The sequence below is a fragment of the Tursiops truncatus genome, chromosome X (assembly GCF_011762595.2).
Source record: "Tursiops truncatus isolate mTurTru1 chromosome X, mTurTru1.mat.Y, whole genome shotgun sequence".
Taxonomy (NCBI): domain Eukaryota; kingdom Metazoa; phylum Chordata; class Mammalia; order Artiodactyla; family Delphinidae; genus Tursiops; species Tursiops truncatus.
Window position 1 is genome coordinate 25,391,697 of NC_047055.1, and position 15,091 is coordinate 25,406,787.

The 15,091-nt window shown below is 38.5% G+C and overlaps 1 protein-coding gene across 2 annotated transcripts in view; it reads right to left on the reverse strand.

Annotated features, from left to right (window-relative positions):
• The window catches only part of GRIA3 (glutamate ionotropic receptor AMPA type subunit 3), a 291,796-nt gene that overhangs the window by 141,227 nt on the left and 135,478 nt on the right, over window positions 1-15,091 (reverse strand). For both annotated transcript variants that reach the window (XM_073799616.1, XM_073799615.1), the window contains exon 4: window positions 8,854-9,041. In XM_073799616.1, coding sequence (XP_073655717.1) covers window positions 8,854-9,041 — 188 coding nt within the window. The remainder of the gene's footprint in view (window positions 1-8,853; window positions 9,042-15,091) is intronic.

The following is a 15,091-nucleotide window of genomic DNA, read 5'->3' on the forward strand; positions in this document are numbered from 1 at the left end:
TGGACACTGAATATACAGTAGTGAACAAGACAAACATGATTCCTACCTCACAGTACTTAATGGCCTAGTAGAAATTCCTTAAATGGTGAAGAAAGCAATCATGAGTAGATAGTTTTATGACAGTTTTTTGAAAGAGGGGAAAGAATAAGTGAAAGTAACTCTCTAGCCATAATTGAATGTTGTTAAAACTTTTCTTTGAACAATGTTCCCTGAAAAATTGTATAGAAAGTATTATGAGAGATGCTGTGAATGTGCATACGGAAGAAGGGAAGATAGTGAGACATTAAAAGAGAGGACAGGGAGTTAGCTTCAAGATGGTGGAAGAGTAAGACGTGGAGATCAACTTCCTCCCCACAAATACATCAGAAATACATCTACATGTGGAACATCTCCTACAGAACACCTACTGAAAGCTGGCAGAAGACCTCAGACCTCCCAAAAGGCAAGAAACTCCCCACGTACCTGGGAAGAGGGGATTAAGAGCGCTGCTTAAAGGAGCTCCAGAGACGGGCGCGAGCCGCGACTATCGGCGCGGACCCCAGAGACTGGCATGAGACGCTAAGGCTGCTGCTGCCGCCACCAAGAAGCCTGTGTGCGAGCACAGGTCACTCTCCACAACCGCCCTCCCGGCAGCCTGTGCAGCCCGCCACTGCCAGGGTCCCGTGATCCAGGGACAACTTCCCCGGGAGAACGCACGGTGCGCCTCAGGCTGGTGCAACGTCACGCCGGCCTCTGCCGCCGCAGGCTCGCCCCGCACTCCGTGCCCCTCCCTCCCCCCGGCCTGAGTGAGCCACAGCCCCCGAATCAGCGGCTCCTTTAACCCCGTCCTGTCTGAGCGAAGAACAGACGCCCTCCGGCGACCTACGCGCAGAGGCGGGGCCAAATCCAAAGCTGAGCCCCTGGGAGCTGTGAGAACAAAGAAGAGAAAGGGAAATCTCTCCCAGCAGCCTCAGAAGCAGCGGATTAAAGCTCCACAATGAACTTGATGCACCCTGCATCTGTGGAATACATGAATAGACAAAGAATCATCCCAAATTGAGGAGGGGGACTTTGGGAGCAAAGATATATAGATTCTCCCCCCTTTTTTCTCTTTTTGTGAGTGTGTATGTGTATACTTCTGTGAGAGATTTTGTCTGTATAGCTTTGCTTTTACCTTTTGTCCTAGGGTTCTGTCTGTCCGTTTTTTGTTTTTTGTTTTTTGGTTTTTTGTTTGGTATAGTTTTTAGCACTTGTTATCATTGGTGGATTTGATTTTTGGTTTGGTTGCTCTCTTCTTTCTTTTTCTTATTACTTAAATTTTTTAATAATTATTTTTTATTTTAATAACTTTATTTTATTTTACTTTATTTTATCTTCCTCTTTCTTTCTTTCTTTCCTTCTTTTTTTTCTCCCTTTTATTCTGAGCCATGTGGAGGACAGGCTCTTGCTGCTCCAGCCAGGTGTCAGTGCTGTGCCTCTGAAGTGGGAGAGCCAAGTTCAGGACACTGGTCCACAAGAGACCTCCCAGCTCCACATAATATCAAACAGTGAAAGTCTCCCAGAGATCTCCATCTCAACGCAAATACCCAGCTTCACTCAAGGACCAGCAAGCTACAGTGCTGGACACCCTATGCCAAACAAATAGCAAGACAGGAACACAACCCCATCCATTAGCAGAGACGCTGCCTAAAATCATAATAAGGTCACAGACACCCCAAAACACACCACCAGACGTGGACCTGCCCAGCAGAGAGACAAGATCCAGCCTCATCCACCAGAACACAGGCATTAGTCCCCTCTACCAGGAAGCCTACACAACCCACTGAACCAACCGTAGCCACTGGGGACAGACACCAAAAACAATGGGAACAACGAACCTTCAGCCTGCGAAAAGGAGACCCCAAACACAGTAAGATAAGCAAAATGAGAAGACAGAAAAACACACAGCAGATGAAGGAGCAAGATAAAAACCCACCAGACCTAACAAATGAAGAGGAAATAGGCAGTCTACCTGAAAAAGAATTCAGAGTAATGATAGTAAAGATGATCCCAAATCTTGGAAATAGGATGGAGAAAATACAAGAAACGTTCAACAAGGACCTAGAAGAACTAAAGAGCAAACAAACAGTGATGAACAACACAATAAATGAAATTAAAAATTCTCCAGAAGGGACCAGTAGTAGAATTACTGAGGCAGAAGAATGGATAAGTGACCTGGAAGATAAAAGAGTGGAAATAACTACTGCAGAGCAGAATAAAGAAAAAAGAATGAAAAGAATTGAGGACATTCTCAGAGACCTCTGGGACAACATTAAATGCACAAACATTCGAATTATAGGGGTCCCAGAAGAAAAAGAGAAAAAGAAACGGTCTGAGAAAATATTTGAAGAGATTATAGTTGAAAACTTCCCAAATGTGGGAAAGGAAATAGTCAAGTCCAGGAAGCACAGAGAGTCCCATACAGGATAAATTGAAGGAGAAACACACCAAGACACATATTAATCAAACTATCAAAAATTAAATACAAAGAAGAAATATTAAAAGCAGCAAGGGAAAAACAACAAATAACACACAAGGGAATCCCCGTAAGGTTAACAGCTGACCTTTCAGCAGAAACTCTGCAAGCCAGAAGGGAGTGGCAGGACATATTTAAAGTGATGAAGGAGAAAAACCTACAACCAAGATTACTCTACCCAGCAAGGATCTCGTTCAGATTCAATGGAGATATTAAAAACTTTACAGACAAGCAAAAGCTAAGAGAATTCAGCACCACTAAACCAGCTTTACAACAAATGCTAAAGGAACTTCTCTAGGCAGGAGAAACAAGAGAAGGAAAAGACCTACAATAACAAATGCAAAACAATTAAGAAAATGGTAATAGGAACATACATATCGATAATTACCTTAAATGTAAATGGACTAAAAGCTCCAACCAAAAGACATAGACTGGCTGAATGGATACAAAAACAAGACCGGTATATATGCTATCTACAAGAAACCCACTTCAGACCTAGGGACACATACAGACTGAAAGTGAGGGGGATGGAAAAAGATATTCCATGCAAATGGAAATCAAAAGAAAGCTGGAGTAGCAATTCTCATATCAGACAAAATAGACTTTAAAATAAAGACTATTACAAGAGACAAAGAAGGACATACATAATGATCAAGGGATGGATCCAAGAAGAAGATATAACAATTGTAAATATTTATCCACCCAACATAGGAGCACCTCAATACATAAGGCAAATGCTAACAGCCATAAAAGGGGAAATCGACGGTAACACAATCATAGTAGGGGACTTTAACACCCCACTTTCACCAATGGACAGATCATCCAAAATGAAAATAAGTAAGGAAACACAAGCTTTAAATGATACATTAAACAAGATGGACTTAATTGATATTTATAGGACATTCCATCCAAAAACAACAGAATAATCATTCTTCTCAAGTGCTCATGGAACATTCTCCAGGATAGATCATATCTTGGGTCACAAATCAAGCCTTGGTAAATTTAAGAAAATTGAAATCATATCAAGTATCTTTTCCGACCACAACGCTATGAGACTAGATATCAATTTCAGGAAAAAATCTGTAAAAAATACAAATACATGGAGGCTAAACAATATACTACTTAATAACGAAGAGATTACTGAGGAAATCAAAGAGGAAATCAAAAATTACCTCGAAACAAATGACAATGAAAACACGATGACCCAAAACCTATGGGATGCAGCAAAAGCAGTTCTAAGAGGGAATTTTATAGCAATACAATCCTACCTCAAGAAACAAGAAACATCTCAAATAAATGACCTAACCTTACACCTAAAGCAATTAGAGAAAGAAGAACAAAAAAACACCAAAGTTAGCAGAAGGAAAGAAATCATAAAGATCAGATCAGAAATAAATGAAAAAGAAATGAGGAAACAATAGCAAACATCAGTAAAACTAAAAGCTGGTTCTTTGAGAAGATAAAGACAATTGATAAACCAGTAGCCAGACTCATCAAGAATAAAAGGGAGAAGACTCAAATCAAGAATTAGAAATGAAAAAGGAGAAGTAACAACTGACAGTGCAGAAATACAAAGGATCATGCGAGATTACTACAAGCAACTCTATGCCAATAAAATGGACAACCTGGAAGAAATGGACAAATTCTTAGAAAAGCACAACCTTCCAAGACTGAACAGGAAGAAATAGAAACTATAAACAGACCAATCACAAGCACTGAAATTGAAACTGTGATTAAACATCTTCCAACAAACAAAACCCCAGGACCAGGTGGCTTCACAGGCGAATTCTATCAAACATTTACAGAAGAGCTAACACCTATCCTTCTCAAACTCTTCCGAAATATAGCAAAGGGAGGAACACTCCCAAACTCATTCTATAAGGCCTCCATCACCCTGATACCAAAACCAGAAAAAGATATCACAAGGAAAGAAAATTACAGGCCAAGATCTCTGATGAACATAGATGAAAAATCCTCAACAAAATACTAGCAAACAGAATCCAACAGCACATTAAAAGGATCATACACCATGATCAAGTGGGGTTTATCCCAGGAATGCAAGGATTCTTCAGTGTACACAAATCAATCAACGTGATACACCATATTAACAAATTGAAGGAGAAAAACCATATGATCATCTCAATAGATGCAGAGAAATCTTTCGAGAAAATTCAACACCCATTTATGATAAAAAACCCTGCAGAAAGTAGGCATAGAGGGAACTTTCCTCAGCATAATAAAGGCCATATATGACAAACCCACGGCCAACATCGTCCTCAATGGTGAAAAACTGAAACCATTTCCACTAAGATCAGGAACAAGACAAGGTTGCCCACTCTCACCACTCTTATTCAACATAGTTTTGGATGTTTAAGCCACAGCAATCAGAGAAGAAAAAGAAATAAAAGGAATCCAAATCGGAAAAGAAGTAAAGCTGTCACTGTTTGCAGATGACATGATACTATATGTAGAGAATCCTAAAGATGCTACCAGAAAACTACTAGAGCTAATCAATGAATTTGGTAAAGTAGCAGGATACAAAATTAAGGCACAGAAATCTCTTGCATTCCTGTATACTAATGATGAAAAATCTGAAAGTGAAATTAAGAAAACACTCCCATTTACCGTTGCAACAAAAAGAATAAAATATCTAGGAATAAACCTACCTAAGGAGACAAAAGACCTGTATGCAGAAAATTATAAGACACTGGTGAAAGAAATTAAAGATGATACAAACAGATGGAGAGATATACCGTGTTCTTGGATTGGAAGAATCAACATCATGAAAATGACTCTACTACCCAAAGCAATGTACAGATTCAATGCAATCCCTATCAAACTACCACTGGCATTTTTCACAGAACTAGAACAAAAAATTTCACAATTTGTATGGAAATACAAAAGACCCAGAATAGCCAAAGCAATCTTAATAAAGAAAAACAGAGCTGGAGGCTCCCTGACTTCAGACTATACTACAAAGCTACAGTAATCAAGACAGTATGGTACTGGCAGAAAAACAGAAATAGAGATCAATGGAACAGGATAGAAAGGCCAGAGATAAACCCACACATATAAGGTCACCTTATCTTTGATAAAGGAAGCAAGAATATACAGTGGAGAAAGACAGCCTCTTCAATAAGTGGTGCTGGGAAAACTGGATACCTATGTGTAAAAGAATGACAGTAGACACTCCCTAACACCGTACACAAAAATAAACTCAAAATGAATTAAAGTCCTAAATGTATGGCCAGACACTATAAAACTCTTAGAGGAAAACGTAGGCAGAACACTCTGTGATATAAATCACAGCCAGATCGTTTTTGACCCACCTCCTAGAGAAATGGAAATAAAAACAAAAATGAACAAATGGGACCTAATGAAACTTAAAAGCTTTTGCACAGCAAAGGAAACCATAAACAAGATGAAAAGACAACCCTTAGAATGGGAGAAAATATTTTCAAACAAAACAACTGACAAAGGATTAATCTCCAAAATTTACAAGCAGCTCATGCAGCTCAATATCAAAAAAACAAACAACCCAATCCAAAAATGGGCAGAAGACCTAAATAGACATTTATGTGAAGAAGATGTACAGGTTGCCAACAAACACATGAAAGGATGCTCAACATCACTAATCATTAGAGAAATGCAAATCAAAACTACAATGAGGTATCACCTCACATCAGTCAGAATGGCCATCATCAAAAAACCTACAAACAATAAATGCTGGGTGTGGAGAAAAGGGAACCCTCTTGCACTGTTGGTGGGAATGTAAATTGATACAGCCACTATGGAGAACAGTATGGACGTTCCTTAAAAAACTAAAAACAGAGCTACCATACGACCCAGCAATCCCACTACTGGGCATATACCCTGAGAAAACCATACTTCAAAAAGAGTCATGTACCAAAATATTCATTGCAGCTCTATTTACAGTAGCCAGGACATGGAAGCAACCTAAGTGTCCATCGACAGATGAATGGATAAAGAAGATGTGGCACATATATACAATGGAATATTACTCAGCCATAAAAAGTAACGAAACTGAGTTATTTGTAGTGAGGTAGATGGACCTAGAGTCTGTCATACAGAGTGAAGTAAGTCAGAAAGAGAAAAATAAATACCGTATGCCAACACATATATATGGAATCTAAAAAAAAAAAGGTCATGAAGAACCTAGGGGCAAGAAAGGAATAAAGACACAGACCTACTAGAGAATAGACTTGAGGATATGGGGAGGGGGAAGGGTAAGCTGGGACAAAGCGAGAGAGTGGAATGGACATATGTATACTGTCAAACGTAAAATAGATAGCTAGTGGGAAGCAGCCGCATAGCACAGGGAGATCAGCTTGGTGCTTTGTGACCACCTAGAGGGGTGGGATAGGGAGTATGGGAAGGAGGGAGACACAAGAGGGAAGAGATATGGGGACATATGTATATGTATAACTGATTCACTTTGTTATAAAGCAGAAACTAACACACCATTGTAAAGCAATTATACTCCAATAAAGATGTTTTTTTTAAAAAAAAAAGAGAGGATGGGGTTTTCGAATAATGTTAGTTTAGTTTTCCTGAAAATATTTAGTAATAATGATTTTTTTTCTATAGCATTTTACGCTTCTCAAAGCAATTATACCAATCATGTGAGGAAGAGCAAATTTTATTTCCCATTATGTAGATGACACAACTGAGGCATAGATATTTTAAGTTCTCAAGATCCCACATCTATATCGAATTCACAGCTCTACCCACTGATTTTTCTACTACGTCATGCTGAAAAATTCCAGACTCCAGTATAAGGTCCTATAAAACCCCAAAGAGTTATCAAGAGTGTACACTATTCAAGAAGCCTAAGTCAGTAGCACAAAAGAAGGAAAACAAAGTATGACAAGGAGGATGTTCCTCTGCTTTAGGCTATTAAGTAGGTCACCCAGTAAGAGGCTATTTTGGTTTAAAATTTTAGAGGGCATGTAGTACATACACCAGCATCACTGACCTGATTCTTCACTTTCAAGATCTAAGAAAATCAGACAGTTTTTTTTTCTTTTGGAAGGGAGGGGTGTATCATTGGGGGAGCTTAAGAGAATGTTAGTTGGGAAATTTGATTTAGCCAGGCTAGTGCTCTAGATTTTTTGTGAGGTGATTCACTAGAGATGGGGACAGCTTTGTATCTCTGTGATGCAGAGTCAGTGCTTCCCTCCTTCCTTTCTTCCTTCCTTCCTTCCTTCCTTCCTTCCTTCCTTCCTTCCTTCCTTCCTTCCTTCCTTCCCTCCCTCCTTCCTTCCTTCCTTCCTTCCTCCCTTCCTCCCTTCCTTCCTCATTCTTCTTCTCTCTCATCCCCTCCCTTCACTTTTCTTACTGCTGTTTTTTTTTCTTTGTATTCTTTTCTTGTGGGGGCATATCTGACAAATTGTTAATATTTAATTTGCTATAAAACAGCTCTCCCAAGCAATGGCTGCTCACTATAATTTCGATCTCTGAAGCTCTTTTGGCTCCTAGGTACACTGGGATCGAATTAGAATGGAAATGTTTCCCTTGCAGTTTTGTTTATGACAGCATAGGCACTTTGTTATTAACTGGCAAACTGAGACTTCTAAGGAAAATAATAAACTTTCACCACATTTCTATTTGACGCTTTACTCCAAACAGAATATCCATCTGGCTTAGGGTAAAACAACTCTTCTTATATGTTTCAGTCTTAAATTTAAATATCCAAGATTAATAATGAATATATTTTGATCCATTGAATTGTATTTTTCCCCAGTCTGGTGCTTTTTCACTTTTTTTCACATTTTAAAAACCATAAACATTTTTTTCTCATATGCCATCTTACTTTAAAAATGGTCTGCAATTATATATATACATATTCCCATTCATTCTCTCTTGCTCTCTCTTTCAAACCAGAGCGATATTCTTCCAAAACACCCACAAATTCAAACCTAGTGAATACTGCTCTGATACTTTGCAACTAGGCCCCTGAAACAAAAACCCTACCCTTCTGCCCTGCCTAATCCCTTGTCTGTTCCTTGCTGGGAGGGAGGTGTTGAAAGGAAGGGGTTTAGTTTGAAATAGACAGCTATCTATGAAACAGAGGTGTGAAAGGGTGTGTTTATCTGATAAGTAGCATTAAATTGCAGAGACTACCAGATTAATCATGGTATGCAATTTTCAACAGCTTAGATTTTCTTTTATTTCTCTCCTTTTCTGCAGCCACTGGGGAGGAAAAAAGGAATAGAGAGACTATCAAAACTGTTGGCAAGTTTAATCTGTTGGCTACTTAATTTATTAGCAGATATGGGAACTGCCTCAGGTTGATGATTTAACAGGTTGGCTGGGCGTGGAATAAATCTCAAACGTACCTGTTCCAAAATTGTGTTAATCCTTTCAACTTCGCAGTCAATCAAGTATCGCTTTTCCTGCCTCCTGTCCATTTCTTCAATGATGCGCCTGAATTCTTGGACGTCCTTTATGTTTCCCACAGACCTTGCTGTCACTTGCCAGTTGTTTTGCACTGCTGCTTCCATAATCGCTTGGAGGATGGAAAATCCTGAACGAAGGGAAGACAGCTACATTGATTATTTTTTCTTTTAAAAATCTTTCCATAGGTATTAAAGGTTCTACTGAGTTTTTATGCGCAGTCTATTGGGTCCCCTTGGACCTTATCCACTGTGGACAGCAGGCTTACTCATAACCTCAGCCTTATTAACTTCCAGACAGTTGGCATCTCTATCCTGATTGAAAGGAAAGAAGGTTCTTCAACTTGTGGGCACCGGGCTAGGTGTTTATCAAGCCTGTACTTAAGCAGTCACAACTGAATTATAGTACCTAATTGTTTTCATTGACAGGCATTGTCAAAATATTTATGGAATGAATGCCAGTAGCTTCTTTCTTATTTCTGGCCACAGTCCGTCCTATTGCGGTTGAAGCTCATTTCTTTCATCTTCACAACAACAATATTCAGAATTAGAAATAGCTTTAGTAGAGATAGAAGCTGATTATTATATGACTTATCCTTACATGGATATGACTATCCAACAAGGTAAATTATATCTCCCAGGAAACATAACTCTCAGAAAACCTGACAAGAACAGTCTATAACAAAGGTGTCATACTGTTTCTTTGTTCACAGTATTATGAAAAAGTTCAATCATATTAAGTCTTCCTAAGTTCTTCCCCTTTCTCAATTCATTTGATTAGAGATTCTTGGTTCCTTTTTCGTTAATTTATATCAGACAGCTATTAACTACTAACACTCTGGATCTGTGCTGCATGGGAAAGAGAAAAGATCTGATGCTTGAGTTTTGGGTAACCTTTTTGGAGTCAGGGTTTGAGAAGTTGGAAAGAACAGTATATCTGTATGAACCACAAAAGAGCACAAGGATTTCGTATGTACTGGTCTTTTAGTGTATTCATGTCTCTAATGCTACATCATGTCTGTATTTTTGCTTCTGGTATGAATTCATAATCCGAGTATAGTTTCATCAGGTATAGATATCATTTTATTGGGATATGGTCAAAAGCAGCTCCTTTTGCCCCATTAAATTTAAATTGTTTTTCCATTTGTATTTAGGTAATGACTAATGGGAGTGGGTAATGCGGATGCTTTCCAAGACCAAAATGATCTGTGGCCTAATAATTTGACTACTGGAGGAGTAGCGAATGGAGGATGATTGTGCTGCCCTCTGAACACTTTGCAGACTGTGCCACCTCAGGCTCACCCTGTACTTTAAGCAGATTATGGTTGGGAATCTTCTTCACTGCACCATAGAAAATGGTATTGACATTTGGAGAACACGCTTCGAGGAGATGGCAGCAGTGACTCAGCCAGTCATTACGACTCCTCTGTGTGCTGGGTGTATGCAGGAAGAAGATCACAAATGAGACCCAAGCACTTGGTAATTTCCAAATGAGCAATTTCAGCATAGGAGCTCAAAATTACAGATCAGAGTAAATTACCATTGCTTTAAATGTTAATTCTTACTCTTTTCAAACCAACCACACATATTTATTTCTCAGATTTACATTTTTGTGTGGGTTTTCAAGGTGCTATCTGCTTCAGTGGGAGTTGAAGGCACATGGTGTGCCAAAGCATGAGATTAAGAAATAAACATAGGAAGGAAAAGATTAAAGTATTTGAAAATCTTTCTTCAGAAATGTGCAATGAGGCCTCATTATTTTGAATCCCAGTAATTAAGAATTTATGAAAATTCAGCAAGGACTAGATTGAATTTTACTTCTATTTATGAAGAAAGCATTGGCTGAATAACACTGGTAATGAAATCACACAGGGCATCTTTGCTATATTTAAACTAAACTTTAAAAAATACCCTTTAGGAGGACCTTCAAGATGGCGGAGGAGTAAGACTTGGCGATCACCTTCCTCCTCACAAATACATCAAAAATACATCTACATGTGGAACAACTCCTACAGAAAATCGACAGAACGCTGGCAGAAGACATCAGACTTCCCAAAAGCCATGTGGCTGACAGGGTCTTGATACTCTGGCCAGGTGTCAGGCCTGAGCCTCTGAGGTGGGAGAGCTGAATTCAGGATATAGGAACACCAGAGACATCCTGGCCCCACGTAATATCAATTGGCTAGAGCTCTCCCAGAGATCTCCGACTCAACGCTAAGACCCAGTCCACTCAACGACCAGCAAGCTCCAGTGCTGGGCACCGTAGGCCAAACAACTAGCAAGACAGGAACACAACCCCACCCATTAGCAGAGAGGCTGCCTAAAATCATAATAAGGTCACAGACACCACTAAACAAACCACACGATGTGGTCCTGCCCACCAGAAAGACAAGATCCAGCCTCATACACCAGAACACAGGCACTAGTCCCCTCCACCAGGAAGCCTACACAACCCACTAAACCAACCTTACCCACTGGGGGCAGACAGCAAAAACAATGGGAACTACAAACCTGCAGCCTGCGGAAAGGAGACCCGAAACACAGTAAGTTAAGCAAAATGAGAAGACAGAGAAATACACAGCAGATGAAGGAGCAAGGTAAAAACCCACCAGACGTAACAAATGAAGAGGAAATAGGCAGTCTACCTGAAAAAGAATTCAGAATAATGATAGTAAAGATGATCCAAAATCTTGGAAATAGAATGGAGAAAATGCAAGAAATGTTTAAAAAGGACCTCAAGAACTAAGGTGCAAACAAACAATGATGAACAACACAATACATGAAATTAAAAATATTCTAGAAGGAATCAATAGCAGAATAGCTGAGGCAGAAGAACGGATAAGTGGCCTGGAATATAAAATAGTGGAAATAACTGCTGCAGGGCAGAATAAAGAAAAAAGAATGAAAAGAATTGAGGACAGTCTCGGAGACTTCTGGGACAACATTAAATGCACCAACATTCAAATTAAAGGGGTCCCAGAAGAAGAAGAGAAAAAGAAAGGGTCTGAGAAAATATTTGAAGAGATTATAGTTGAAAACTTCCCTAATGTGGGAAAGGAAATAGTCAATCAAGTCCAGGAAGCACAGAGAGTCCCATACAGGATAAATCCAAGGAGAAACACGCTAAGAAACATATTAATCAAACTATCAAAAATTAAATACAAAGAAAAAAATATTAAAAGCAGCAAGGGAAAAACAACAAATAACACACAAGGAAATCCCCATAAGGTTAACAGCTGATCTTTCAGCAGAAACTCTGCAAGCCAGAAGGGAGTGGCAGGACATATTTAAAGTGATGAAAGGGAAAAACCTACAATCAAGATTACTCTACCCAGCAAGGATCTCGTTCAGATTCAATGGAGAAATTAAAAACTTTACAGACAAGCAAAAGCTAAGAGAATTCAGCACCACCAAACCAGCTTTGCAACAAATGCTAAAGGGACTTCTCTAGGCAGGAAACACAAGAGAAGGAAAAGACCTACAGTAACAAACCCGAAACAATTAAGAAAATGGTCACAGGAACATAGTATCGATAATTACCGTAAATGTAAATGGATTAAATGTAAATGGATTAGATGCTCGCACAAAAGACATAGACTGGCTGAATGGATACAAAAACAAGACCGGTATACATCCTGTATACAAGAGACCAACTTCAGACCTAGGGACACATACAGACTGAAGGTGAGGGGATGGAAAACGATATTCCATGCAAGTGGAAATCAAAAGAAAGCTGGAGTAGCAATTCTCATATCGGACAAAATAGACTTTAAAATAAAGACTATTACAAGAGACAAAGAAGGACATACATAATGATCAAGGGATCAATCCAAGAAGATATAACAACTGTACACATTTATGCACCTAACATAGGAGCACCTCAATACATAAGGAAAATGCTAACAGCCATAAAAGGGGAAATTGACAGTAACACAATAATACTAGGAGATTTTAACACCCCACTTTCACCAATAGACAGATCAACCAAAATGAAAATAAATAAGGAAACACGAGCTTTAAATGATACATTAAACAAGATGGCCTAAATTGATATTTATAGGAAATTCCATCCAAAAACAACAGAACACATTTTCTTCTCATGTGTTCATGGAATATTCTCCAGGATAGATCATATCTTGGATCACAAATCAAGCCTTGGTAAATTTAAGAAAATTGAAATCATATCAGGTATCTTTTCCGACAACAACGCTATGAGACTAGATATCAGTTACAGGAAAAAAACTGTAAAAAATACAAACACATGGAGGCTAAACAATATACTACTAAATAACCAAGAGATCACTGAAGAAATCAAAGAGAAAATGAAAAATTACCTCAAAACAAATGACAATGAAAACATGACAGCCCAAAACCTATGGGACAGAGCAAAAGCAGTTCTAAGAGGGAAGTTTATAGCAATACACTCCTACCTCAAGAAACAAGAAACGTCTCAAACAACCTAACCTTACACCTAAAGCAATTAGAGAAAGAAGAATGAAAAAAACCCCGAAGTTAGCAGAAGGAAAGAAATAATAAAGATCAGATCAGAAATAAATGAAAAAGAAATCAAGGAAACAATAGCAAAGATCAATAAAACTAAAACCTGGTTCTTTGAGAAGATAAACAAAATTGATAAGCCATTAGCCAGACTCTTCAAGAAAAGAGTCTGGCTTCAAGAAAAGGGAGAAGACTCAAATCGAAAGAATTAGACATGAAAAAGGAGAAGTAACAACTGACAGTGCAGAAATACAAAGGAGCATAAGAGATTACTACAAGCTACTCTATGCCAATAAAATGGACAACCTGGAAGAAATGGACAAATTCTTAGAAAAGCACAACCTTCCAAGACTGAACTAGGAAGAAATAGAAAATATAAACAGACCAATCACAAGCACTGAAATTGAGACTGTGATTAAACACCTTCCAACAAACAAAAGCCCAGGACCAGATGGCTTCACAGGCGAATTCTATCAAACATTTACAGAAGAGCTAACACCTATCCTTCTCAAAATCTTCCAAAATATAGTAGAGGGAGGAACACCCCCAAACTCATTCTACGAGGCCACCATCACCCTGATGCCAAAACCAGACAAAGATGTCACAAAGAAAGCAAACTACAGGCCAAGATCTCTGATGAACATAGATGCAACAATCCTCAGCAAAATACTAGCAAACAGAATCCAGCAGCACATTAAAAGAATCATACACCATGATCAAGTGAGGTTTATCCCAGGAATGCAAGGATTCTTCAATATATGCAAATCAATCAATGTGATAAACTATATTAACAAACTGAAGGAGAGAAACCATATATTTATCTCAATAGATGCAGAAAAACCTTTTGAGAAAATTCAACACCCATTTATGATAAAAACCGTGCAGAAAGTAGGCATAGAGGGAAATTACCTCAACATAATACTGGCCATATATGATAAACCCACAGCCAACATCGTTCTCAATGGTGAAAACATTTCCTCTAAGATCAGGAACAAGACAAGGTTGTTCACTCTCACCACTCTTATTCAACATAGTTTTGGAAGTTTTAGCCACAGCAGTCAGAGAAGAAAAAGAAATAAAAGGAATCCAAATCGGAAAAGAAGTAAAGCTGTCACTGTTTGCAGAAGACATAGTACTATACATAGAACCCTAAAGATGCTACCAGAAAACTACTAGAGCTAATCAATGAATTTGGTAAAGTAGCAGGATACAAAATTAATGCACAAAAGTCTCTGGCATTCCTATACACTAATGATGAAAAATCTGAAAGTGAAATTAAGAAAACACTCTCATTTACCATTGCAACAAAAAGAATAAAATATCTAGGAGTAAACCTACCTAAGGAGACAAAAGACCTGTATGCAGAAAACTATAAGACACTGATGAAAGAAATTAAAAATGATACAAACAGATGGAGAGATATACCATATTCTTGGATTGGAAGAATCAACATTGTGAAAATGACTCTACTACCCAAAGCAATCTACAGATTCAGTTCAATCCCTATCAAACTACCAATGGCAGTTTTTACAGAACTAGAACAAAAAATTTCACAATTTGTATGGAAACACAAAAGACCCCGAATTGCCAAAGCAATTCTTAGAAAGAAAAATGGAGCTGGAGGAATCAGGCTCCCTGACTTCAGAGTATACTACAAAGCTACAGTAATCAAGACAGTATGGTA